The sequence below is a fragment of the Leptosomus discolor genome, chromosome Z, assembly GCF_034619465.1.
Source record: "Leptosomus discolor isolate bLepDis1 chromosome Z, bLepDis1.hap2, whole genome shotgun sequence".
NCBI classification, from domain to species: Eukaryota; Metazoa; Chordata; class Aves; order Leptosomiformes; family Leptosomidae; genus Leptosomus; species Leptosomus discolor.
Window position 1 is genome coordinate 77,990,142 of NC_141419.1, and position 26,111 is coordinate 78,016,252.

At 59.1% G+C, this 26,111-nt stretch overlaps 5 protein-coding genes across 5 annotated transcripts; all 5 read right to left on the reverse strand.

Moving 5' to 3' along the window:
• Positions 1 to 869: 869 nt before the first annotated feature.
• Positions 870 to 1,793, reverse strand: LOC147413325 (E3 ubiquitin-protein ligase Topors-like). Its single transcript, XM_086480139.1, has one exon. The coding sequence runs from the start codon at positions 1,791 to 1,793 to the stop codon at positions 870 to 872; it is 924 nt and encodes a 307-aa protein (XP_086336265.1).
• Positions 1,794 to 6,120: 4,327 nt separating this feature from the next.
• On the reverse strand, positions 6,121 to 7,044 carry LOC147413326 (E3 ubiquitin-protein ligase Topors-like). The gene has a single exon (XM_086480141.1). The coding sequence runs from the start codon at positions 7,042 to 7,044 to the stop codon at positions 6,121 to 6,123; it is 924 nt and encodes a 307-aa protein (XP_086336267.1).
• Positions 7,045 to 11,371: 4,327 nt separating this feature from the next.
• On the reverse strand, positions 11,372 to 12,295 carry LOC147413327 (E3 ubiquitin-protein ligase Topors-like). Its single transcript, XM_086480142.1, has one exon. The coding sequence runs from the start codon at positions 12,293 to 12,295 to the stop codon at positions 11,372 to 11,374; it is 924 nt and encodes a 307-aa protein (XP_086336268.1).
• A 4,327-nt stretch (positions 12,296 to 16,622) lies between these two features.
• LOC147413328 (E3 ubiquitin-protein ligase Topors-like) lies at positions 16,623 to 17,546 on the reverse strand. The gene has a single exon (XM_086480143.1). It carries the CDS (start codon positions 17,544 to 17,546, stop codon positions 16,623 to 16,625), a length of 924 nt encoding a protein of 307 aa, XP_086336269.1.
• Positions 17,547 to 21,873: 4,327 nt separating this feature from the next.
• On the reverse strand, positions 21,874 to 22,797 carry LOC147413329 (E3 ubiquitin-protein ligase Topors-like). The gene has a single exon (XM_086480144.1). It carries the CDS (start codon positions 22,795 to 22,797, stop codon positions 21,874 to 21,876), a length of 924 nt encoding a protein of 307 aa, XP_086336270.1.
• Positions 22,798 to 26,111: the final 3,314 nt, after the last annotated feature.

Genomic DNA, 26,111 nt, shown 5'->3' on the forward strand with positions numbered 1-26,111 from the left:
TGAAAGACCTAGGCAGGACTGTGAAACAGGCAAACGTTGACTCTGACGAGTGGCTACACACGTACAATCCTTACTCATAAACCATTGAGCAAGTCTGAGACTAGGACTGGATCTTCCTCTCGGAAGGCATTTGGACAGTAAGGAGGTCCTCTCTGAAGGTCGTGGCGCCACAGGAGGGCTTCCCTTACCCCTCTCCTTTCTCTGTATCCTTAATCATAAACCGTTGACCAGGCCTGGGGCTAAGGCTGAATCTAGGCATACCCAGGCACCTCTCTGAGAAGGAGTTTAGAGAGCAAGGGGGACCACTGTGAGCCTCGTGACTCAAAGGGAGCGTCTCCTTACTCCTTGTATTCCCAGACATGAACCACGGAGCAGTTCAACGGGAGGGCCTCCCTCAACCACCTGTCCAAGCGAGTTGCCCTTTTACGCGACAGGGCGGGAAGGGAGCCTCGTCCCGTCTCCCGCCGCCCTTCCTCTGCCCCACGGTGTTAACAGGACCCACAGTGGGTGCACCGCGTCCCTTGAGTCCCGCAGCCCAGGGCCGTGGCACTGCCACTGCTAGTACCAGACTGCAGGCCCTGTAGGGAGTTTGCAAGGCCTCTGGGTGGAGGAGGTAGTAGGGCCCAGCGGACCCGTGAGGTAACGGTGGGCGTAGCACCAGGAGAAGGGGGAGAAAGCAGCACGGGTGGGGACAGCGATGCCACCTGCATCGTTAGGAACGCTGGGCCTTTTTGTGCAGTTTTCCTGCCTTTCTTTTATTGCAAAATAATTAGATTTAGGGGGCCGGCCAGGATCTCCTGTGGGCCAGCCTGAGCCCCAGCTGCCGGCCTGGACGTGGTTTGGCCAGCCCCTGAGGCACCCTGCCAGTGTCACCGACAGCGGGGTGGCTTCTTGCGGTGCTGGGAGGGGTCCTCAGGGCTGCTGGCCCTCCTCTTCGGGGCTCGCCGGGTCCCGCCAGGGGACCGTGGACTGTCCCGGCTGGCAGTGGAAGGCCCGGGCACAGCCTCCTCCGGGTCCTGCTGTGGCTCTTCTGCCTCCCCACGGGTGGGAATGGGGGTGTTGGGGGGGCTCCTGCGACCTCGCTGGAGGGCTGGGCTGTGGGCAGGAGACCCCCTTTGGGAGGCAGCGGGGCCGGCAGCATCCTGGGGGCTGCCGTCCTGCCCCCCGGCCGCACCGGCGTCCTGGAGGCCCAGCCGACGTCGGGCCCGCCCGCTGCACCGGCGCACGATGGTGGCGACGAGCTGGTGGACAAAGCTCCTCGTGCGCCTGCCCAGGGTGTCCCGCAGCAGCTGGATCAGAGCCTCCTCATCCAGGCCAAAGTAGCGCAGCGTGGAAAGGACGAGGCTCTGCGCTGCCGCTGCTTCCTGGGCATCCTCGAAGAGCTGCCCCAGCTCCTGATGCAGCCAGGGCAGCAGGGGGTGGAGGACAGCGCGGTACGTGCGGAAGATGGACGCCCAGACGCACGCGTAGAAGCCGCCCACTGGAGCCATGGGCGGCGGCCCCGCAGCTGGTGGCCGGGCTGCAGCTGGCTGTCCCGGTGCTCCTCCTGTCGGCTGGACGACGACTGATGGTGCTGCAGGCGGTGGGATGTCACGCTCCTGAAAGTCGTCGTCCGCCCGCACCGAGTGCACGATGGAGCTCGCCCTCCTCTTGCAGAGGGGGCACTCGGGCTTGCTCTCAACCCACCGCGCGATGCACGGGTAGCAGAACGGGTGGAGGCAGGGCATCACGAAGCTGGCCTCCTCCCAGCTGTCCAGGCATATTGGACAGCGGTTGTCCAGCTCCGCGGCCATGCTCTCCACGTGCTGCGGTGGGCTGAGGGGAGCTGGGGATGTCGAGCTGCTCCCTCTCACCGGCGCTGCAGCAGCGGGGGTCACGCTAGAAAAGGAAGGGCGGCCACAGTCTTTGGCTGCTCCAGGGAGGGGTGGAAGAAACGTCCAGGCCCCTCAAGAAAGCAGCCCTCTCGGCTCCCCGGGGTGCGGTTTCCCCGCACGGAGCTCACCTCTGCTGCTGCGAGCGCGCCTCCGGAGTGCCCCGGCTGCCGGAAGCAGACGGGGCCGGGGAAAACCCTCCGATGGCTCTGGGGTCGGGCACTGAGAGTTGCCGTGAAGAACTCCCCGAGCACGACCTCAGCACCAGCACCAGCCTCGCTCGACACTCCAACCTCACGTACTCGCTCAGCTGGAGTGCGGGCACGAGCCAGCTGGGTGAGACTCGGCACCCGGCTATAAGCAGCGAGGGGTGTGTGGTCACAATGCGTCACCCGGCAACGTCGTCGTCCAGTGCATGGTGAACATAAAATCAAAGAATCATGGAACGGTTTGGCTTGGAAGGGACCTCAAAGATGATCTAGTTCCAAGCCCCCTGCCACGGCAGGGACACCTGCCACGAGAGCAGGTTGCTCACGGCTCCATCCAGCCTGGCCTTGAACACTTCCAGGGATGGAGCATCCCCAGCGTCCTTAGGCAACCTGTTCCAGCGTCTCACCACCCTCAGGGTGGAGATCTTCTTCCTCATATCTAGTCTGACCCTGCCCTCTCCCAGCTTCCTCGTCCGATCACTGCAGGCCCTGGTAAAAAGTCCCTGCCCCACCTTCTTGTGGGCCCCCTTCAGGTACTGGAAGGCCGCTAGAAGGTCTCCCCGGAGCCTTCTCTTTTCCAGGCTGAACAAGCCCAACTCTCTCAGCCTGTCCTCGTAGGAAAGGTGTTCCAACTCTCTGACCGCCTTGGTAGCCCTCCTCTGCACTCGCTCCAGCAGCTCCATGTCTTTCTTGTGTTGGGGGCTCCAGAGCTGGACGCACTATTCCAGGTGGGGTCTCACGAGGGGAGGGCAGGGCAGAGCAGAGGGGCAGAATCACCTCCCTCGGCCTGCTGGCCACACATCTTTTGATGCAGCCCAGGATACGGTTGGCTTTCCGCGCTGCTCACGTTCATGTCACGGTCCATCCCTGGGTGACATGAGAACCCATCGCTCGGGGACGTCACCGTCCATCGCTTGGGAACATGAAAATGGGCCGTCCTCACGTGCAGCACTCGCACATTTTCTCGGTTTGAGGCTGGGCCGGCCACTAACGAATGACAGACGCTCTCTACTAACCCCTCTCCCCTCCCAAAAGGGAAAAGGAAAGAGAACAAGAGGACAAGAGAGAGAGACTTTACGGTTTGGAAAAGAAAACGAAAACAGCTTTAATGAAACAATAACAATAAAAGAATAAGGAATAATAAGAATAAGGAAATATTGAAATATATACAATATGTACAAATATATGTAAAACCAATACCGAACCCAACTCCCCCCACCCTGATGACGATACGTCACCACCACGCTGCAGGGCTGGCACTGGGGCAGTCCCAGGCTGGACTCGGCAGCAGACAGGGACGGGATGCAGGAGCTGGACTCAGGCACTGGATTCAGGGATGCACGGATCGGGATCGATGACAGAAGAACAGGCAGAGTCCTCCTCAGATGTCGGCCATCGAAGAAGAGAGGAAGAGAGACCAAGAGAGCGAGACCCTCGTGATCTCTCAGCTTTACACTGAATATGACGTCTATGGGACGGAATACTCTGTTGGTCAGGTTTGGGTCACCTGTCCAGTTCGCTCCTCCGTGTAGGCGCGACCCTTTTCTCTCCCGGCTCCCCGACACGGAGTACAAGATTTAGCAGTGACCTTGGTCGCCATAAGAACAAGTATAAGCAAGGGCCCCTCTGCACACCGTTCCTTGGTACGAGCTATAAACATCAGGCCTTATCACTGCTGGGAGCAGTCGCTGTCTGGAAATATGTGCTGCTGTTAGTTAGAGGAGACTTAGCTGAAAAGTTAAAGCACTAAACCAGAATTAGTTCTGATTTAGCCCAAACCAGAACACACATGTACCTGGCGTTGCTGCAACACCACTGCCCACTCCATCCCCCATCTCTCGTCTTGTGCTCGGCATCGGTGTTTCACAGCGGTCACTGGGGCCTCGGTCACGTCTTCCCGGAGCCCCGTCAGGTCGCTCTGGCGGTGGCTGACAGCTCCAGGCTTATGTGGCAGGAGGGTTCCTTTGGTAAGTGACACCTCGTGCCTCCCTGGGAGGCTGCAGGACAAAGGCCCACGGGCTCTCCGCACAGCCCGGCACTGCTGGCCAGCCCTCTGGGCTCCCCTGCTGCCTCCTCCCCCGGCGGCTCACAGGCAGCACGTGGCTCGCTCTTGGGGATCTTGTTCTAACCCGGAGGGGAATCAAAGCGTATGGCTGCCTGCAGCCCCAAGCCCTGGGTGTCCCTTTGCTGCGAGCCCTGAGGAGCGTCCGCCAAGGTGTTCTGCAGGGAGAGGACAACTGAAGGCATCCTGTTAGCACCCCTGTTTGAGCAGTACCCAGGCAGTCAGGCACAGAGCTGGTATGTAGCAGAAGTCACTAGTTCAACTGCAATCAGGAGAAGTCAGGGAAATCTCTGGACCAATCTGGTGCTCTGAAGAGTATTTCGTGGGTAATATAAGCACGTGCAAGTGAGAAGCTTTGAGATTATAAAGGGAATTTGCGCTTTGGCACATTTCTGTGGAAGAAAGAAAGTAGGCGTTTAGTGTTTAAAATGAAGTTTCTTACCTAGGAACACCAGTAAAAGGTGGCTAAGAGCTGCTGGGGTTAATTGTCACAGAAGGAGACGAAGTTAGTCGAGCAGGACCTACCTGCCTTTCATACACCCCTGCTGACTGGGCCCGATCACCTGCTTGTCCCGTACGTGCCGTGCGATGGCACTCAAGATGACCTTCCCCGGCCCCGAGGTCAGGCTGACAGGCTCCCTGGACTCCCTGGATCCTCCTTCCGGCCCTTCTTGTGGATGGGCGTCACATTTGCCTGCTTCCAGTCCACCGGGACCCCCTGGGACATCTGTAGCGAGCGTTGGTCCCCCCACCCTCACCCCCTGAACTCATGGCAACATTAGCCTGCTGGGAGACAGTCAGCACACGAGATATGACTCGGTCCCACCTCGTCGTTAGGCGTAAAATTAGTCTTTAGAATCCTCTGGTTTAGAGGAAGAGAATTTCAACTCTCTGCGTGGCTCAACGGGCCTGGACCTCTCTCCTCCCCAGGCAGGGACGCCTCTTTGGGAAGACTTGTGCCTCCGCCTCTGTCACGTTTTACCCAGGAACTACTAACTCGAGCTCGATTTTTGCAGTAAGTGTGTTTATCAAGGGCAATTCCAAACTTCTTCTTCTAACTGTTGACTTAATAACTTACCTATCTTTGCAACTTTGCGAACCTGCCTTACTGAAAGACCTAGGCAGGACTGTGAAACAGGCAAACGTTGACTCTGACGAGTGGCTACACACGTACAATCCTTACTCATAAACCATTGAGCAAGTCTGAGACTAGGACTGGATCTTCCTCTCGGAAGGCATTTGGACAGTAAGGAGGTCCTCTCTGAAGGTCGTGGCGCCACAGGAGGGCTTCCCTTACCCCTCTCCTTTCTCTGTATCCTTAATCATAAACCGTTGACCAGGCCTGGGGCTAAGGCTGAATCTAGGCATACCCAGGCACCTCTCTGAGAAGGAGTTTAGAGAGCAAGGGGGACCACTGTGAGCCTCGTGACTCAAAGGGAGCGTCTCCTTACTCCTTGTATTCCCAGACATGAACCACGGAGCAGTTCAACGGGAGGGCCTCCCTCAACCACCTGTCCAAGCGAGTTGCCCTTTTACGCGACAGGGCGGGAAGGGAGCCTCGTCCCGTCTCCCGCCGCCCTTCCTCTGCCCCACGGTGTTAACAGGACCCACAGTGGGTGCACCGCGTCCCTTGAGTCCCGCAGCCCAGGGCCGTGGCACTGCCACTGCTAGTACCAGACTGCAGGCCCTGTAGGGAGTTTGCAAGGCCTCTGGGTGGAGGAGGTAGTAGGGCCCAGCGGACCCGTGAGGTAACGGTGGGCGTAGCACCAGGAGAAGGGGGAGAAAGCAGCACGGGTGGGGACAGCGATGCCACCTGCATCGTTAGGAACGCTGGGCCTTTTTGTGCAGTTTTCCTGCCTTTCTTTTATTGCAAAATAATTAGATTTAGGGGGCCGGCCAGGATCTCCTGTGGGCCAGCCTGAGCCCCAGCTGCCGGCCTGGACGTGGTTTGGCCAGCCCCTGAGGCACCCTGCCAGTGTCACCGACAGCGGGGTGGCTTCTTGCGGTGCTGGGAGGGGTCCTCAGGGCTGCTGGCCCTCCTCTTCGGGGCTCGCCGGGTCCCGCCAGGGGACCGTGGACTGTCCCGGCTGGCAGTGGAAGGCCCGGGCACAGCCTCCTCCGGGTCCTGCTGTGGCTCTTCTGCCTCCCCACGGGTGGGAATGGGGGTGTTGGGGGGGCTCCTGCGACCTCGCTGGAGGGCTGGGCTGTGGGCAGGAGACCCCCTTTGGGAGGCAGCGGGGCCGGCAGCATCCTGGGGGCTGCCGTCCTGCCCCCCGGCCGCACCGGCGTCCTGGAGGCCCAGCCGACGTCGGGCCCGCCCGCTGCACCGGCGCACGATGGTGGCGACGAGCTGGTGGACAAAGCTCCTCGTGCGCCTGCCCAGGGTGTCCCGCAGCAGCTGGATCAGAGCCTCCTCATCCAGGCCAAAGTAGCGCAGCGTGGAAAGGACGAGGCTCTGCGCTGCCGCTGCTTCCTGGGCATCCTCGAAGAGCTGCCCCAGCTCCTGATGCAGCCAGGGCAGCAGGGGGTGGAGGACAGCGCGGTACGTGCGGAAGATGGACGCCCAGACGCACGCGTAGAAGCCGCCCACTGGAGCCATGGGCGGCGGCCCCGCAGCTGGTGGCCGGGCTGCAGCTGGCTGTCCCGGCGCTCCTCCTGTCGGCTGGACGACGACTGATGGTGCTGCAGGCGGTGGGATGTCACGCTCCTGAAAGTCGTCGTCCGCCCGCACCGAGTGCACGATGGAGCTCGCCCTCCTCTTGCAGAGGGGGCACTCGGGCTTGCTCTCAACCCACCGCGCGATGCACGGGTAGCAGAACGGGTGGAGGCAGGGCATCACGAAGCTGGCCTCCTCCCAGCTGTCCAGGCATATTGGACAGCGGTTGTCCAGCTCCGCGGCCATGCTCTCCACGTGCTGCGGTGGGCTGAGGGGAGCTGGGGATGTCGAGCTGCTCCCTCTCACCGGCGCTGCAGCAGCGGGGGTCACGCTAGAAAAGGAAGGGCGGCCACAGTCTTTGGCTGCTCCAGGGAGGGGTGGAAGAAACGTCCAGGCCCCTCAAGAAAGCAGCCCTCTCGGCTCCCCGGGGTGCGGTTTCCCTGCACGGAGCTCACCTCTGCTGCTGCGAGCGCGCCTCCGGAGTGCCCCGGCTGCCGGAAGCAGACGGGGCCGGGGAAAACCCTCCGATGGCTCTGGGGTCGGGCACTGAGAGTTGCCGTGAAGAACTCCCCGAGCACGACCTCAGCACCAGCACCAGCCTCGCTCGACACTCCAACCTCACGTACTCGCTCAGCTGGAGTGCGGGCACGAGCCAGCTGGGTGAGACTCGGCACCCGGCTATAAGCAGCGAGGGGTGTGTGGTCACAATGCGTCACCCGGCAACGTCGTCGTCCAGTGCATGGTGAACATAAAATCAAAGAATCATGGAACGGTTTGGCTTGGAAGGGACCTCAAAGATGATCTAGTTCCAAGCCCCCTGCCACGGCAGGGACACCTGCCACGAGAGCAGGTTGCTCACGGCTCCATCCAGCCTGGCCTTGAACACTTCCAGGGATGGAGCATCCCCAGCGTCCTTAGGCAACCTGTTCCAGCGTCTCACCACCCTCAGGGTGGAGATCTTCTTCCTCATATCTAGTCTGACCCTGCCCTCTCCCAGCTTCCTCGTCCGATCACTGCAGGCCCTGGTAAAAAGTCCCTGCCCCACCTTCTTGTGGGCCCCCTTCAGGTACTGGAAGGCCGCTAGAAGGTCTCCCCGGAGCCTTCTCTTTTCCAGGCTGAACAAGCCCAACTCTCTCAGCCTGTCCTCGTTGGAAAGGTGTTCCAACTCTCTGACCACCTTGGTAGCCCTCCTCTGCACTCGCTCCAGCAGCTCCATGTCTTTCTTGTGTTGGGGGCTCCAGAGCTGGACGCACTATTCCAGGTGGGGTCTCACGAGGGGAGGGCAGGGCAGAGCAGAGGGGCAGAATCACCTCCCTCGGCCTGCTGGCCACACATCTTTTGATGCAGCCCAGGATACGGTTGGCTTTCCGCGCTGCTCACGTTCATGTCACGGTCCATCCCTGGGTGACATGAGAACCCATCGCTCGGGGACGTCACCGTCCATCGCTTGGGAACATGAAAATGGGCCGTCCTCACGTGCAGCACTCGCACATTTTCTCGGTTTGAGGCTGGGCCGGCCACTAACGAATGACAGACGCTCTCTACTAACCCCTCTCCCCTCCCAAAAGGGAAAAGGAAAGAGAACAAGAGGACAAGAGAGAGAGACTTTACGGTTTGGAAAAGAAAACGAAAACAGCTTTAATGAAACAATAACAATAAAAGAATAAGGAATAATAAGAATAAGGAAATATTGAAATATATACAATATGTACAAATATATGTAAAACCAATACCGAACCCAACTCCCCCCACCCTGATGACGATACGTCACCACCACGCTGCAGGGCTGGCACTGGGGCAGTCCCAGGCTGGACTCGGCAGCAGACAGGGACGGGATGCAGGAGCTGGACTCAGGCACTGGATTCAGGGATGCACGGATCGGGATCGATGACAGAAGAACAGGCAGAGTCCTCCTCAGATGTCGGCCATCGAAGAAGAGAGGAAGAGAGACCAAGAGAGCGAGACCCTCGTGATCTCTCAGCTTTACACTGAATATGACGTCTATGGGACGGAATACTCTGTTGGTCAGGTTTGGGTCACCTGTCCAGTTCGCTCCTCCGTGTAGGCGCGACCCTTTTCTCTCCCGGCTCCCCGACACGGAGTACAAGATTTAGCAGTGACCTTGGTCGCCATAAGAACAAGTATAAGCAAGGGCCCCTCTGCACACCGTTCCTTGGTACGAGCTATAAACATCAGGCCTTATCACTGCTGGGAGCAGTCGCTGTCTGGAAATATGTGCTGCTGTTAGTTAGAGGAGACTTAGCTGAAAAGTTAAAGCACTAAACCAGAATTAGTTCTGATTTAGCCCAAACCAGAACACACATGTACCTGGCGTTGCTGCAACACCACTGCCCACTCCATCCCCCATCTCTCGTCTTGTGCTCGGCATCGGTGTTTCACAGCGGTCACTGGGGCCTCGGTCACGTCTTCCCGGAGCCCCGTCAGGTCGCTCTGGCGGTGGCTGACAGCTCCAGGCTTATGTGGCAGGAGGGTTCCTTTGGTAAGTGACACCTCGTGCCTCCCTGGGAGGCTGCAGGACAAAGGCCCACGGGCTCTCCGCACAGCCCGGCACTGCTGGCCAGCCCTCTGGGCTCCCCTGCTGCCTCCTCCCCCGGCGGCTCACAGGCAGCACGTGGCTCGCTCTTGGGGATCTTGTTCTAACCCGGAGGGGAATCAAAGCGTATGGCTGCCTGCAGCCCCAAGCCCTGGGTGTCCCTTTGCTGCGAGCCCTGAGGAGCGTCCGCCAAGGTGTTCTGCAGGGAGAGGACAACTGAAGGCATCCTGTTAACACCCCTGTTTGAGCAGTACCCAGGCAGTCAGGCACAGAGCTGGTATGTAGCAGAAGTCACTAGTTCAACTGCAATCAGGAGAAGTCAGGGAAATCTCTGGACTAATCTGGTGCTCTGAAGAGTATTTCGTGGGTAATATAAGCACGTGCAAGTGAGAAGCTTTGAGATTATAAAGGGAATTTGCGCTTTGGCACATTTCTGTGGAAGAAAGAAAGTAGGCGTTTAGTGTTTAAAATGAAGTTTCTTACCTAGGAACACCAGTAAAAGGTGGCTAAGAGCTGCTGGGGTTAATTGTCACAGAAGGAGACGAAGTTAGTCGAGCAGGACCTACCTGCCTTTCATACACCCCTGCTGACTGGGCCCGATCACCTGCTTGTCCCGTACGTGCCGTGCGATGGCACTCAAGATGACCTTCCCCGGCCCCGAGGTCAGGCTGACAGGCTCCCTGGACTCCCTGGATCCTCCTTCCGGCCCTTCTTGTGGATGGGCGTCACATTTGCCTGCTTCCAGTCCACCGGGACCCCCTGGGACATCTGTAGCGAGCGTTGGTCCCCCCACCCTCACCCCCTGAACTCATGGCAACATTAGCCTGCTGGGAGACAGTCAGCACACGAGATATGACTCGGTCCCACCTCGTCGTTAGGCGTAAAATTAGTCTTTAGAATCCTCTGGTTTAGAGGAAGAGAATTTCAACTCTCTGCGTGGCTCAACGGGCCTGGACCTCTCTCCTCCCCAGGCAGGGACGCCTCTTTGGTAAGACTTGTGCCTCCGCCTCTGTCACGTTTTACCCAGGAACTACTAACTCGAGCTCGATTTTTGCAGTAAGTGTGTTTATCAAGGGCAATTCCAAACTTCTTCTTCTAACTGTTGACTTAATAACTTACCTATCTTTGCAACTTTGCGAACCTGCCTTACTGAAAGACCTAGGCAGGACTGTGAAACAGGCAAACGTTGACTCTGACGAGTGGCTACACACGTACAATCCTTACTCATAAACCATTGAGCAAGTCTGAGACTAGGACTGGATCTTCCTCTCGGAAGGCATTTGGACAGTAAGGAGGTCCTCTCTGAAGGTCGTGGCGCCACAGGAGGGCTTCCCTTACCCCTCTCCTTTCTCTGTATCCTTAATCATAAACCGTTGACCAGGCCTGGGGCTAAGGCTGAATCTAGGCATACCCAGGCACCTCTCTGAGAAGGAGTTTAGAGAGCAAGGGGGACCACTGTGAGCCTCGTGACTCAAAGGGAGCGTCTCCTTACTCCTTGTATTCCCAGACATGAACCACGGAGCAGTTCAACGGGAGGGCCTCCCTCAACCACCTGTCCAAGCGAGTTGCCCTTTTACGCGACAGGGCGGGAAGGGAGCCTCGTCCCGTCTCCCGCCGCCCTTCCTCTGCCCCACGGTGTTAACAGGACCCACAGTGGGTGCACCGCGTCCCTTGAGTCCCGCAGCCCAGGGCCGTGGCACTGCCACTGCTAGTACCAGACTGCAGGCCCTGTAGGGAGTTTGCAAGGCCTCTGGGTGGAGGAGGTAGTAGGGCCCAGCGGACCCGTGAGGTAACGGTGGGCGTAGCACCAGGAGAAGGGGGAGAAAGCAGCACGGGTGGGGACAGCGATGCCACCTGCATCGTTAGGAACGCTGGGCCTTTTTGTGCAGTTTTCCTGCCTTTCTTTTATTGCAAAATAATTAGATTTAGGGGGCCGGCCAGGATCTCCTGTGGGCCAGCCTGAGCCCCAGCTGCCGGCCTGGACGTGGTTTGGCCAGCCCCTGAGGCACCCTGCCAGTGTCACCGACAGCGGGGTGGCTTCTTGCGGTGCTGGGAGGGGTCCTCAGGGCTGCTGGCCCTCCTCTTCGGGGCTCGCCGGGTCCCGCCAGGGGACCGTGGACTGTCCCGGCTGGCAGTGGAAGGCCCGGGCACAGCCTCCTCCGGGTCCTGCTGTGGCTCTTCTGCCTCCCCACGGGTGGGAATGGGGGTGTTGGGGGGGCTCCTGCGACCTCGCTGGAGGGCTGGGCTGTGGGCAGGAGACCCCCTTTGGGAGGCAGCGGGGCCGGCAGCATCCTGGGGGCTGCCGTCCTGCCCCCCGGCCGCACCGGCGTCCTGGAGGCCCAGCCGACGTCGGGCCCGCCCGCTGCACCGGCGCACGATGGTGGCGACGAGCTGGTGGACAAAGCTCCTCGTGCGCCTGCCCAGGGTGTCCCGCAGCAGCTGGATCAGAGCCTCCTCATCCAGGCCAAAGTAGCGCAGCGTGGAAAGGACGAGGCTCTGCGCTGCCGCTGCTTCCTGGGCATCCTCGAAGAGCTGCCCCAGCTCCTGATGCAGCCAGGGCAGCAGGGGGTGGAGGACAGCGCGGTACGTGCGGAAGATGGACGCCCAGACGCACGCGTAGAAGCCGCCCACTGGAGCCATGGGCGGCGGCCCCGCAGCTGGTGGCCGGGCTGCAGCTGGCTGTCCCGGCGCTCCTCCTGTCGGCTGGACGACGACTGATGGTGCTGCAGGCGGTGGGATGTCACGCTCCTGAAAGTCGTCGTCCGCCCGCACCGAGTGCACGATGGAGCTCGCCCTCCTCTTGCAGAGGGGGCACTCGGGCTTGCTCTCAACCCACCGCGCGATGCACGGGTAGCAGAACGGGTGGAGGCAGGGCATCACGAAGCTGGCCTCCTCCCAGCTGTCCAGGCATATTGGACAGCGGTTGTCCAGCTCCGCGGCCATGCTCTCCACGTGCTGCGGTGGGCTGAGGGGAGCTGGGGATGTCGAGCTGCTCCCTCTCACCGGCGCTGCAGCAGCGGGGGTCACGCTAGAAAAGGAAGGGTGGCCACAGTCTTTGGCTGCTCCAGGGAGGGGTGGAAGAAACGTCCAGGCCCCTCAAGAAAGCAGCCCTCTCGGCTCCCCGGGGTGCGGTTTCCCCGCACGGAGCTCACCTCTGCTGCTGCGAGCGCGCCTCCGGAGTGCCCCGGCTGCCGGAAGCAGACGGGGCCGGGGAAAACCCTCCGATGGCTCTGGGGTCGGGCACTGAGAGTTGCCGTGAAGAACTCCCCGAGCACGACCTCAGCACCAGCACCAGCCTCGCTCGACACTCCAACCTCACGTACTCGCTCAGCTGGAGTGCGGGCACGAGCCAGCTGGGTGAGACTCGGCACCCGGCTATAAGCAGCGAGGGGTGTGTGGTCACAATGCGTCACCCGGCAACGTCGTCGTCCAGTGCATGGTGAACATAAAATCAAAGAATCATGGAACGGTTTGGCTTGGAAGGGACCTCAAAGATGATCTAGTTCCAAGCCCCCTGCCACGGCAGGGACACCTGCCACGAGAGCAGGTTGCTCACGGCTCCATCCAGCCTGGCCTTGAACACTTCCAGGGATGGAGCATCCCCAGCGTCCTTAGGCAACCTGTTCCAGCGTCTCACCACCCTCAGGGTGGAGATCTTCTTCCTCATATCTAGTCTGACCCTGCCCTCTCCCAGCTTCCTCGTCCGATCACTGCAGGCCCTGGTAAAAAGTCCCTGCCCCACCTTCTTGTGGGCCCCCTTCAGGTACTGGAAGGCCGCTAGAAGGTCTCCCCGGAGCCTTCTCTTTTCCAGGCTGAACAAGCCCAACTCTCTCAGCCTGTCCTCGTTGGAAAGGTGTTCCAACTCTCTGACCGCCTTGGTAGCCCTCCTCTGCACTCGCTCCAGCAGCTCCATGTCTTTCTTGTGTTGGGGGCTCCAGAGCTGGACGCACTATTCCAGGTGGGGTCTCACGAGGGGAGGGCAGGGCAGAGCAGAGGGGCAGAATCACCTCCCTCGGCCTGCTGGCCACACATCTTTTGATGCAGCCCAGGATACGGTTGGCTTTCCGCGCTGCTCACGTTCATGTCACGGTCCATCCCTGGGTGACATGAGAACCCATCGCTCGGGGACGTCACCGTCCATCGCTTGGGAACATGAAAATGGGCCGTCCTCACGTGCAGCACTCGCACATTTTCTCGGTTTGAGGCTGGGCCGGCCACTAACGAATGACAGACGCTCTCTACTAACCCCTCTCCCCTCCCAAAAGGGAAAAGGAAAGAGAACAAGAGGACAAGAGAGAGAGACTTTACGGTTTGGAAAAGAAAACGAAAACAGCTTTAATGAAACAATAACAATAAAAGAATAAGGAATAATAAGAATAAGGAAATATTGAAATATATACAATATGTACAAATATATGTAAAACCAATACCGAACCCAACTCCCCCCACCCTGATGACGATACGTCACCACCACGCTGCAGGGCTGGCACTGGGGCAGTCCCAGGCTGGACTCGGCAGCAGACAGGGACGGGATGCAGGAGCTGGACTCAGGCACTGGATTCAGGGATGCACGGATCGGGATCGATGACAGAAGAACAGGCAGAGTCCTCCTCAGATGTCGGCCATCGAAGAAGAGAGGAAGAGAGACCAAGAGAGCGAGACCCTCGTGATCTCTCAGCTTTACACTGAATATGACGTCTATGGGACGGAATACTCTGTTGGTCAGGTTTGGGTCACCTGTCCAGTTCGCTCCTCCGTGTAGGCGCGACCCTTTTCTCTCCCGGCTCCCCGACACGGAGTACAAGATTTAGCAGTGACCTTGGTCGCCATAAGAACAAGTATAAGCAAGGGCCCCTCTGCACACCGTTCCTTGGTACGAGCTATAAACATCAGGCCTTATCACTGCTGGGAGCAGTCGCTGTCTGGAAATATGTGCTGCTGTTAGTTAGAGGAGACTTAGCTGAAAAGTTAAAGCACTAAACCAGAATTAGTTCTGATTTAGCCCAAACCAGAACACACATGTACCTGGCGTTGCTGCAACACCACTGCCCACTCCATCCCCCATCTCTCGTCTTGTGCTCGGCATCGGTGTTTCACAGCGGTCACTGGGGCCTCGGTCACGTCTTCCCGGAGCCCCGTCAGGTCGCTCTGGCGGTGGCTGACAGCTCCAGGCTTATGTGGCAGGAGGGTTCCTTTGGTAAGTGACACCTCGTGCCTCCCTGGGAGGCTGCAGGACAAAGGCCCACGGGCTCTCCGCACAGCCCGGCACTGCTGGCCAGCCCTCTGGGCTCCCCTGCTGCCTCCTCCCCCGGCGGCTCACAGGCAGCACGTGGCTCGCTCTTGGGGATCTTGTTCTAACCCGGAGGGGAATCAAAGCGTATGGCTGCCTGCAGCCCCAAGCCCTGGGTGTCCCTTTGCTGCGAGCCCTGAGGAGCGTCCGCCAAGGTGTTCTGCAGGGAGAGGACAACTGAAGGCATCCTGTTAGCACCCCTGTTTGAGCAGTACCCAGGCAGTCAGGCACAGAGCTGGTATGTAGCAGAAGTCACTAGTTCAACTGCAATCAGGAGAAGTCAGGGAAATCTCTGGACCAATCTGGTGCTCTGAAGAGTATTTCGTGGGTAATATAAGCACGTGCAAGTGAGAAGCTTTGAGATTATAAAGGGAATTTGCGCTTTGGCACATTTCTGTGGAAGAAAGAAAGTAGGCGTTTAGTGTTTAAAATGAAGTTTCTTACCTAGGAACACCAGTAAAAGGTGGCTAAGAGCTGCTGGGGTTAATTGTCACAGAAGGAGACGAAGTTAGTCGAGCAGGACCTACCTGCCTTTCATACACCCCTGCTGACTGGGCCCGATCACCTGCTTGTCCCGTACGTGCCGTGCGATGGCACTCAAGATGACCTTCCCCGGCCCCGAGGTCAGGCTGACAGGCTCCCTGGACTCCCTGGATCCTCCTTCCGGCCCTTCTTGTGGATGGGCGTCACATTTGCCTGCTTCCAGTCCACCGGGACCCCCTGGGACATCTGTAGCGAGCGTTGGTCCCCCCACCCTCACCCCCTGAACTCATGGCAACATTAGCCTGCTGGGAGACAGTCAGCACACGAGATATGACTCGGTCCCACCTCGTCGTTAGGCGTAAAATTAGTCTTTAGAATCCTCTGGTTTAGAGGAAGAGAATTTCAACTCTCTGCGTGGCTCAACGGGCCTGGACCTCTCTCCTCCCCAGGCAGGGACGCCTCTTTGGTAAGACTTGTGCCTCCGCCTCTGTCACGTTTTACCCAGGAACTACTAACTCGAGCTCGATTTTTGCAGTAAGTGTGTTTATCAAGGGCAATTCCAAACTTCTTCTTCTAACTGTTGACTTAATAACTTACCTATCTTTGCAACTTTGCGAACCTGCCTTACTGAAAGACCTAGGCAGGACTGTGAAACAGGCAAACGTTGACTCTGACGAGTGGCTACACACGTACAATCCTTACTCATAAACCATTGAGCAAGTCTGAGACTAGGACTGGATCTTCCTCTCGGAAGGCATTTGGACAGTAAGGAGGTCCTCTCTGAAGGTCGTGGCGCCACAGGAGGGCTTCCCTTACCCCTCTCCTTTCTCTGTATCCTTAATCATAAACCGTTGACCAGGCCTGGGGCTAAGGCTGAATCTAGGCATACCCAGGCACCTCTCTGAGAAGGAGTTTAGAGAGCAAGGGGGACCACTGTGAGCCTCGTGACTCAAAGGGAGCGTCTCCTTACTCCTTGTATTCCCAGACATGAACCACGGAGCAGTTCAACGGGAGGGCCTCCCTCAACCACCTGTCCAAGCGAGTTGCCCTTTTACGCGACAGGGCGGGAAGGGAGCCTCGTCCCGTCTCCCGCCGCCCTTCCTCTGCCCCACGGTGTTAACAGGACCCACAGTGGGTGCACCGCGTCCCTTGAGTCCCGCAGCCCAGGGCCGTGGCACTGCCACTGCTAGTACCAGACTGCAGGCCCTGTAGGGAGTTTGCAAGGCCTCTGGGTGGAGGAGGTAGTAGGGCCCAGCGGACCCGTGAGGTAACGGTGGGCGTAGCACCAGGAGAAGGGGGAGAAAGCAGCACGGGTGGGGACAGCGATGCCACCTGCATCGTTAGGAACGCTGGGCCTTTTTGTGCAGTTTTCCTGCCTTTCTTTTATTGCAAAATAATTAGATTTAGGGGGCCGGCCAGGATCTCCTGTGGGCCAGCCTGAGCCCCAGCTGCCGGCCTGGACGTGGTTTGGCCAGCCCCTGAGGCACCCTGCCAGTGTCACCGACAGCGGGGTGGCTTCTTGCGGTGCTGGGAGGGGTCCTCAGGGCTGCTGGCCCTCCTCTTCGGGGCTCGCCGGGTCCCGCCAGGGGACCGTGGACTGTCCCGGCTGGCAGTGGAAGGCCCGGGCACAGCCTCCTCCGGGTCCTGCTGTGGCTCTTCTGCCTCCCCACGGGTGGGAATGGGGGTGTTGGGGGGGCTCCTGCGACCTCGCTGGAGGGCTGGGCTGTGGGCAGGAGACCCCCTTTGGGAGGCAGCGGGGCCGGCAGCATCCTGGGGGCTGCCGTCCTGCCCCCCGGCCGCACCGGCGTCCTGGAGGCCCAGCCGACGTCGGGCCCGCCCGCTGCACCGGCGCACGATGGTGGCGACGAGCTGGTGGACAAAGCTCCTCGTGCGCCTGCCCAGGGTGTCCCGCAGCAGCTGGATCAGAGCCTCCTCATCCAGGCCAAAGTAGCGCAGCGTGGAAAGGACGAGGCTCTGCGCTGCCGCTGCTTCCTGGGCATCCTCGAAGAGCTGCCCCAGCTCCTGATGCAGCCAGGACAGCAGGGGGTGGAGGACAGCGCGGTACGTGCGGAAGATGGACGCCCAGACGCACGCGTAGAAGCCGCCCACTGGAGCCATGGGCGGCGGCCCCGCAGCTGGTGGCCGGGCTGCAGCTGGCTGTCCCGGCGCTCCTCCTGTCGGCTGGACGACGACTGATGGTGCTGCAGGCGGTGGGATGTCACGCTCCTGAAAGTCGTCGTCCGCCCGCACCGAGTGCACGATGGAGCTCGCCCTCCTCTTGCAGAGGGGGCACTCGGGCTTGCTCTCAACCCACCGCGCGATGCACGGGTAGCAGAACGGGTGGAGGCAGGGCATCACGAAGCTGGCCTCCTCCCAGCTGTCCAGGCATATTGGACAGCGGTTGTCCAGCTCCGCGGCCATGCTCTCCACGTGCTGCGGTGGGCTGAGGGGAGCTGGGGATGTCGAGCTGCTCCCTCTCACCGGCGCTGCAGCAGCGGGGGTCACGCTAGAAAAGGAAGGGTGGCCACAGTCTTTGGCTGCTCCAGGGAGGGGTGGAAGAAACGTCCAGGCCCCTCAAGAAAGCAGCCCTCTCGGCTCCCCGGGGTGCGGTTTCCCCGCACGGAGCTCACCTCTGCTGCTGCGAGCGCGCCTCCGGAGTGCCCCGGCTGCCGGAAGCAGACGGGGCCGGGGAAAACCCTCCGATGGCTCTGGGGTCGGGCACTGAGAGTTGCCGTGAAGAACTCCCCGAGCACGACCTCAGCACCAGCACCAGCCTCGCTCGACACTCCAACCTCACGTACTCGCTCAGCTGGAGTGCGGGCACGAGCCAGCTGGGTGAGACTCGGCACCCGGCTATAAGCAGCGAGGGGTGTGTGGTCACAATGCGTCACCCGGCAACGTCGTCGTCCAGTGCATGGTGAACATAAAATCAAAGAATCATGGAACGGTTTGGCTTGGAAGGGACCTCAAAGATGATCTAGTTCCAAGCCCCCTGCCACGGCAGGGACACCTGCCACGAGAGCAGGTTGCTCACGGCTCCATCCAGCCTGGCCTTGAACACTTCCAGGGATGGAGCATCCCCAGCGTCCTTAGGCAACCTGTTCCAGCGTCTCACCACCCTCAGGGTGGAGATCTTCTTCCTCATATCTAGTCTGACCCTGCCCTCTCCCAGCTTCCTCGTCCGATCACTGCAGGCCCTGGTAAAAAGTCCCTGCCCCACCTTCTTGTAGGCCCCCCTCAGGTACTGGAAGGCCGCTAGAAGTTCTCCCCGGAGCCTTCTCTTTTCCAGGCTGAACAAGCCCAACTCTCTCAGCCTGTCCTCGTAGGAAAGGTGTTCCAACTCTCTGACCACCTTGGTAGCCCTCCTCTGCACTCGCTCCAGCAGCTCCATGTCTTTCTTGTGTTGGGGGCTCCAGAGCTGGACGCACTATTCCAGGTGGGGTCTCACGAGGGGAGGGCAGGGCAGAGCAGAGGGGCAGAATCACCTCCCTCGGCCTGCTGGCCACACATCTTTTGATGCAGCCCAGGATACGGTTGGCTTTCCGCGCTGCTCACGTTCATGTCACGGTCCATCCCTGGGTGACATGAGAACCCATCGCTCGGGGACGTCACCGTCCATCGCTTGGGAACATGAAAATGGGCCGTCCTCACGTGCAGCACTCGCACATTTTCTCGGTTTGAGGCTGGGCCGGCCACTAACGAATGACAGACGCTCTCTACTAACCCCTCTCCCCTCCCAAAAGGGAAAAGGAAAGAGAACAAGAGGACAAGAGAGAGAGACTTTACGGTTTGGAAAAGAAAACGAAAACAGCTTTAATGAAACAATAACAATAAAAGAATAAGGAATAATAAGAATAAGGAAATATTGAAATATATACAATATGTACAAATATATGTAAAACCAATACCGAACCCAACTCCCCCCACCCTGATGACGATACGTCACCACCACGCTGCAGGGCTGGCACTGGGGCAGTCCCAGGCTGGACTCGGCAGCAGACAGGGACGGGATGCAGGAGCTGGACTCAGGCACTGGATTCAGGGATGCACGGATCGGGATCGACGACAGAAGAACAGGCAGAGTCCTCCTCAGATGTCGGCCATCGAAGAAGAGAGGAAGAGAGACCAAGAGAGCGAGACCCTCGTGATCTCTCAGCTTTACACTGAATATGACGTCTATGGGACGGAATACTCTGTTGGTCAGGTTTGGGTCACCTGTCCAGTTCGCTCCTCCGTGTAGGCGCGACCCTTTTCTCTCCCGGCTCCCCGACACGGAGTACAAGATTTAGCAGTGACCTTGGTCGCCATAAGAACAAGTATAAGCAAGGGCCCCTCTGCACACCGTTCCTTGGTACGAGCTATAAACATCAGGCCTTATCACTGCTGGGAGCAGTCGCTGTCTGGAAATATGTGCTGCTGTTAGTTAGAGGAGACTTAGCTGAAAAGTTAAAGCACTAAACCAGAATTAGTTCTGATTTAGCCCAAACCAGAACACACATGTACCTGGCGTTGCTGCAACACCACTGCCCACTCCATCCCCCATCTCTCGTCTTGTGCTCGGCATCGGTGTTTCACAGCGGTCACTGGGGCCTCGGTCACGTCTTCCCGGAGCCCCGTCAGGTCGCTCTGGCGGTGGCTGACAGCTCCAGGCTTATGTGGCAGGAGGGTTCCTTTGGTAAGTGACACCTCGTGCCTCCCTGGGAGGCTGCAGGACAAAGGCCCACGGGCTCTCCGCACAGCCCGGCACTGCTGGCCAGCCCTCTGGGCTCCCCTGCTGCCTCCTCCCCCGGCGGCTCACAGGCAGCACGTGGCTCGCTCTTGGGGATCTTGTTCTAACCCGGAGGGGAATCAAAGCGTATGGCTGCCTGCAGCCCCAAGCCCTGGGTGTCCCTTTGCTGCGAGCCCTGAGGAGCGTCCGCCAAGGTGTTCTGCAGGGAGAGGACAACTGAAGGCATCCTGTTAGCACCCCTGTTTGAGCAGTACCCAGGCAGTCAGGCACAGAGCTGGTATGTAGCAGAAGTCACTAGTTCAACTGCAATCAGGAGAAGTCAGGGAAATCTCTGGACCAATCTGGTGCTCTGAAGAGTATTTCGTGGGTAATATAAGCACGTGCAAGTGAGAAGCTTTGAGATTATAAAGGGAATTTGCGCTTTGGCACATTTCTGTGGAAGAAAGAAAGTAGGCGTTTAGTGTTTAAAATGAAGTTTCTTACCTAGGAACACCAGTAAAAGGTGGCTAAGAGCTGCTGGGGTTAATTGTCACAGAAGGAGACGAAGTTAGTCGAGCAGGACCTACCTGCCTTTCATACACCCCTGCTGACTGGGCCCGATCACCTGCTTGTCCCGTACGTGCCGTGCGATGGCACTCAAGATGACCTTCCCCGGCCCCGAGGTCAGGCTGACAGGCTCCCTGGACTCCCTGGATCCTCCTTCCGGCCCTTCTTGTGGATGGGCGTCACATTTGCCTGCTTCCAGTCCACCGGGACCCCCTGGGACATCTGTAGAGAGCGTTGGTCCCCCCACCCTCACCCCCTGAACTCATGGCAACATTAGCCTGCTGGGAGACAGTCAGCACACGAGATATGACTCGGTCCCACCTCGTCGTTAGGCGTAAAATTAGTCTTTAGAATCCTCTGGTTTAGAGGAAGAGAATTTCAACTCCCTGCGTGGCTCAACGGGCCTGGACCTCTCTCCTCCCCAGGCAGGGACGCCTCTTTGGTAAGACTTGTGCCTCCGCCTCTGTCACGTTTTACCCAGGAACTACTAACTCGAGCTCGATTTTTGCAGTAAGTGTGTTTATCAAGGGCAATTCCAAACTTCTTCTTCTAACTGTTGACTTAATAACTTACCTATCTTTGCAACTTTGCGAACCTGCCTTACTGAAAGACCTAGGCAGGACTGTGAAACAGGCAAACGTTGACTCTGACGAGTGGCTACACACGTACAATCCTTACTCATAAACCATTGAGCAAGTCTGAGACTAGGACTGGATCTTCCTCTCGGAAGGCATTTGGACAGTAAGGAGGTCCTCTCTGAAGGTCGTGGCGCCACAGGAGGGCTTCCCTTACCCCTCTCCTTTCTCTGTATCCTTAATCATAAACCGTTGACCAGGCCTGGGGCTAAGGCTGAATCTAGGCATACCCAGGCACCTCTCTGAGAAGGAGTTTAGAGAGCAAGGGGGACCACTGTGAGCCTCGTGACTCAAAGGGAGCGTCTCCTTACTCCTTGTATTCCCAGACATGAACCACGGAGCAGTTCAACGGGAGGGCCTCCCTCAACCACCTGTCCAAGCGAGTTGCCCTTTTACGCGACAGGGCGGGAAGGGAGCCTCGTCCCGTCTCCCGCCGCCCTTCCTCTGCCCCACGGTGTTAACAGGACCCACAGTGGGTGCACCGCGTCCCTTGAGTCCCGCAGCCCAGGGCCGTGGCACTGCCACTGCTAGTACCAGACTGCAGGCCCTGTAGGGAGTTTGCAAGGCCTCTGGGTGGAGGAGGTAGTAGGGCCCAGCGGACCCGTGAGGTAACGGTGGGCGTAGCACCAGGAGAAGGGGGAGAAAGCAGCACGGGTGGGGACAGCGATGCCACCTGCATCGTTAGGAACGCTGGGCCTTTTTGTGCAGTTTTCCTGCCTTTCTTTTATTGCAAAATAATTAGATTTAGGGGGCCGGCCAGGATCTCCTGTGGGCCAGCCTGAGCCCCAGCTGCCGGCCTGGACGTGGTTTGGCCAGCCCCTGAGGCACCCTGCCAGTGTCACCGACAGCGGGGTGGCTTCTTGCGGTGCTGGGAGGGGTCCTCAGGGCTGCTGGCCCTCCTCTTCGGGGCTCGCCGGGTCCCGCCAGGGGACCGTGGACTGTCCCGGCTGGCAGTGGAAGGCCCGGGCACAGCCTCCTCCGGGTCCTGCTGTGGCTCTTCTGCCTCCCCACGGGTGGGAATGGGGGTGTTGGGGGGGCTCCTGCGACCTCGCTGGAGGGCTGGGCTGTGGGCAGGAGACCCCCTTTGGGAGGCAGCGGGGCCGGCAGCATCCTGGGGGCTGCCGTCCTGCCCCCCGGCCGCACCGGCGTCCTGGAGGCCCAGCCGACGTCGGGCCCGCCCGCTGCACCGGCGCACGATGGTGGCGACGAGCTGGTGGACAAAGCTCCTCGTGCGCCTGCCCAGGGTGTCCCGCAGCAGCTGGATCAGAGCCTCCTCATCCAGGCCAAAGTAGCGCAGCGTGGAAAGGACGAGGCTCTGCGCTGCCGCTGCTTCCTGGGCATCCTCGAAGAGCTGCCCCAGCTCCTGATGCAGCCAGGGCAGCAGGGGGTGGAGGACAGCGCGGTACGTGCGGAAGATGGACGCCCAGACGCACGCGTAGAAGCCGCCCACTGGAGCCATGGGCGGCGGCCCCGCAGCTGGTGGCCGGGCTGCAGCTGGCTGTCCCGGCGCTCCTCCTGTCGGCTGGACGACGACTGATGGTGCTGCAGGCGGTGGGATGTCACGCTCCTGAAAGTCGTCGTCCGCCCGCACCGAGTGCACGATGGAGCTCGCCCTCCTCTTGCAGAGGGGGCACTCGGGCTTGCTCTCAACCCACCGCGCGATGCACGGGTAGCAGAACGGGTGGAGGCAGGGCATCACGAAGCTGGCCTCCTCCCAGCTGTCCAGGCATATTGGACAGCGGTTGTCCAGCTCCGCGGCCATGCTCTCCACGTGCTGCGGTGGGCTGAGGGGAGCTGGGGAAGTCGAGCTGCTCCCTCTCACCGGCGCTGCAGCAGCGGGGGTCACGCTAGAAAAGGAAGGGCGGCCACAGTCTTTGGCTGCTCCAGGGAGGGGTGGAAGAAACGTCCAGGCCCCTCAAGAAAGCAGCCCTCTCGGCTCCCCGGGGTGCGGTTTCCCCGCACGGAGCTCACCTCTGCTGCTGCGAGCGCGCCTCCGGAGTGCCCCGGCTGCCGGAAGCAGACGGGGCCAGGGAAAACCCTCCGATGGCTCTGGGGTCGGGCACTGAGAGTTGCCGTGAAGAACTCCCCGAGCACGACCTCAGCACCAGCACCAGCCTCGCTCGACACTCCAACCTCACGTACTCGCTCAGCTGGAGTGCGGGCACGAGCCAGCTGGGTGAGACTCGGCACCCGGCTATAAGCAGCGAGGGGTGTGTGGTCACAATGCGTCACCCGGCAACGTCGTCGTCCAGTGCATGGTGAACATAAAATCAAAGAATCATGGAACGGTTTGGCTTGGAAGGGACCTCAAAGATGATCTAGTTCCAAGCCCCCTGCCACGGCAGGGACACCTGCCACGAGAGCAGGTTGCTCACGGCTCCATCCAGCCTGGCCTTGAACACTTCCAGGGATGGAGCATCCCCAGCGTCCTTAGGCAACCTGTTCCAGCGTCTCACCACCCTCAGGGTGGAGATCTTCTTCCTCATATCTAGTCTGACCCTGCCCTCTCCCAGCTTCCTCGTCCGATCACTGCAGGCCCTGGTAAAAAGTCCCTGCCCCACCTTCTTGTAGGCCCCCCTCAGGTACTGGAAGGCCGCTAGAAGGTCTCCCCGGAGCCTTCTCTTTTCCAGGCTGAACAAGCCCAACTCTCTCAGCCTGTCCTCGTAGGAAAGGTGTTCCAACTCTCTGACCACCTTGGTAGCCCTCCTCTGCACTCGCTCCAGCAGCTCCATGTCTTTCTTGTGTTGGGGGCTCCAGAGCTGGACGCACTATTCCAGGTGGGGTCTCACGAGGGGAGGGCAGGGCAGAGCAGAGGGGCAGAATCACCTCCCTCGGCCTGCTGGCCACACATCTTTTGATGCAGCCCAGGATACGGTTGGCTTTCCGCGCTGCTCACGTTCATGTCACGGTCCATCCCTGGGTGACATGAGAACCCATCGCTCGGGGACGTCACCGTCCATCGCTTGGGAACATGAAAATGGGCCGTCCTCACGTGCAGCACTCGCACATTTTCTCGGTTTGAGGCTGGGCCGGCCACTAACGAATGACAGACGCTCTCTACTAACCCCTCTCCCCTCCCAAAAGGGAAAAGGAAAGAGAACAAGAGGACAAGAGAGAGAGACTTTACGGTTTGGAAAAGAAAACGAAAACAGCTTTAATGAAACAATAACAATAAAAGAATAAGGAATAATAAGAATAAGGAAATATTGAAATATATACAATATGTACAAATATACGTAAAACCAATACCGAACCCAACTCCCCCCACCCTGATGACGATACGTCACCACCACGCTGCAGGGCTGGCACTGGGGCAGTCCCAGGCTGGACTCGGCAGCAGACAGGGACGGGATGCAGGAGCTGGACTCAGGCACTGGATTCAGGGATGCACGGATCGGGATCGACGACAGAAGAACAGGCAGAGTCCTCCTCAGATGTCGGCCATCGAAGAAGAGAGGAAGAGAGACCAAGAGAGCGAGACCCTCGTGATCTCTCAGCTTTACACTGAATATGACGTCTATGGGACGGAATACTCTGTTGGTCAGGTTTGGGTCACCTGTCCAGTTCGCTCCTCCGTGTAGGCGCGACCCTTTTCTCTCCCGGCTCCCCGACACGGAGTACAAGATTTAGCAGTGACCTTGGTCGCCATAAGAACAAGTATAAGCAAGGGCCCCTCTGCACACCGTTCCTTGGTACGAGCTATAAACATCAGGCCTTATCACTGCTGGGAGCAGTCGCTGTCTGGAAATATGTGCTGCTGTTAGTTAGAGGAGACTTAGCTGAAAAGTTAAAGCACTAAACCAGAATTAGTTCTGATTTAGCCCAAACCAGAACACACATGTACCTGGCGTTGCTGCAACACCACTGCCCACTCCATCCCCCATCTCTCGTCTTGTGCTCGGCATCGGTGTTTCACAGCGGTCACTGGGGCCTCGGTCACGTCTTCCCGGAGCCCCGTCAGGTCGCTCTGGCGGTGGCTGACAGCTCCAGGCTTATGTGGCAGGAGGGTTCCTTTGGTAAGTGACACCTCGTGCCTCCCTGGGAGGCTGCAGGACAAAGGCCCACGGGCTCTCCGCACAGCCCGGCACTGCTGGCCAGCCCTCTGGGCTCCCCTGCTGCCTCCTCCCCCGGCGGCTCACAGGCAGCACGTGGCTCGCTCTTGGGGATCTTGTTCTAACCCGGAGGGGAATCAAAGCGTATGGCTGCCTGCAGCCCCAAGCCCTGGGTGTCCCTTTGCTGCGAGCCCTGAGGAGCGTCCGCCAAGGTGTTCTGCAGGGAGAGGACAACTGAAGGCATCCTGTTAGCACCCCTGTTTGAGCAGTACCCAGGCAGTCAGGCACAGAGCTGGTATGTAGCAGAAGTCACTAGTTCAACTGCAATCAGGAGAAGTCAGGGAAATCTCTGGACCAATCTGGTGCTCTGAAGAGTATTTCGTGGGTAATATAAGCACGTGCAAGTGAGAAGCTTTGAGATTATAAAGGGAATTTGCGCTTTGGCACATTTCTGTGGAAGAAAGAAAGTAGGCGTTTAGTGTTTAAAATGAAGTTTCTTACCTAGGAACACCAGTAAAAGGTGGCTAAGAGCTGCTGGGGTTAATTGTCACAGAAGGAGACGAAGTTAGTCGAGCAGGACCTACCTGCCTTTCATACACCCCTGCTGACTGGGCCCGATCACCTGCTTGTCCCGTACGTGCCGTGCGATGGCACTCAAGATGACCTTCCCCGGCCCCGAGGTCAGGCTGACAGGCTCCCTGGACTCCCTGGATCCTCCTTCCGGCCCTTCTTGTGGATGGGCGTCACATTTGCCTGCTTCCAGTCCACCGGGACCCCCTGGGACATCTGTAGCGAGCGTTGGTCCCCCCACCCTCACCCCCTGAACTCATGGCAACATTAGCCTGCTGGGAGACAGTCAGCACACGAGATATGACTCGGTCCCACCTCGTCGTTAGGCGTAAAATTAGTCTTTAGAATCCTCTGGTTTAGAGGAAGAGAATTTCAACTCTCTGCGTGGCTCAACGGGCCTGGACCTCTCTCCTCCCCAGGCAGGGACGCCTCTTTGGGAAGACTTGTGCCTCCG

Bases quoted from the DNA above. Each gene is read 5' to 3' on its own strand.
- LOC147413325 (XM_086480139.1), bottom strand. From the start codon at position 1,793: ATGGCCGCGGAGCTGGACAACCGCTGTCCAATATGCCTGGACAGCTGG.
- LOC147413326 (XM_086480141.1), bottom strand. From the start codon at position 7,044: ATGGCCGCGGAGCTGGACAACCGCTGTCCAATATGCCTGGACAGCTGG.
- LOC147413327 (XM_086480142.1), bottom strand. From the start codon at position 12,295: ATGGCCGCGGAGCTGGACAACCGCTGTCCAATATGCCTGGACAGCTGG.
- LOC147413328 (XM_086480143.1), bottom strand. From the start codon at position 17,546: ATGGCCGCGGAGCTGGACAACCGCTGTCCAATATGCCTGGACAGCTGG.
- LOC147413329 (XM_086480144.1), bottom strand. From the start codon at position 22,797: ATGGCCGCGGAGCTGGACAACCGCTGTCCAATATGCCTGGACAGCTGG.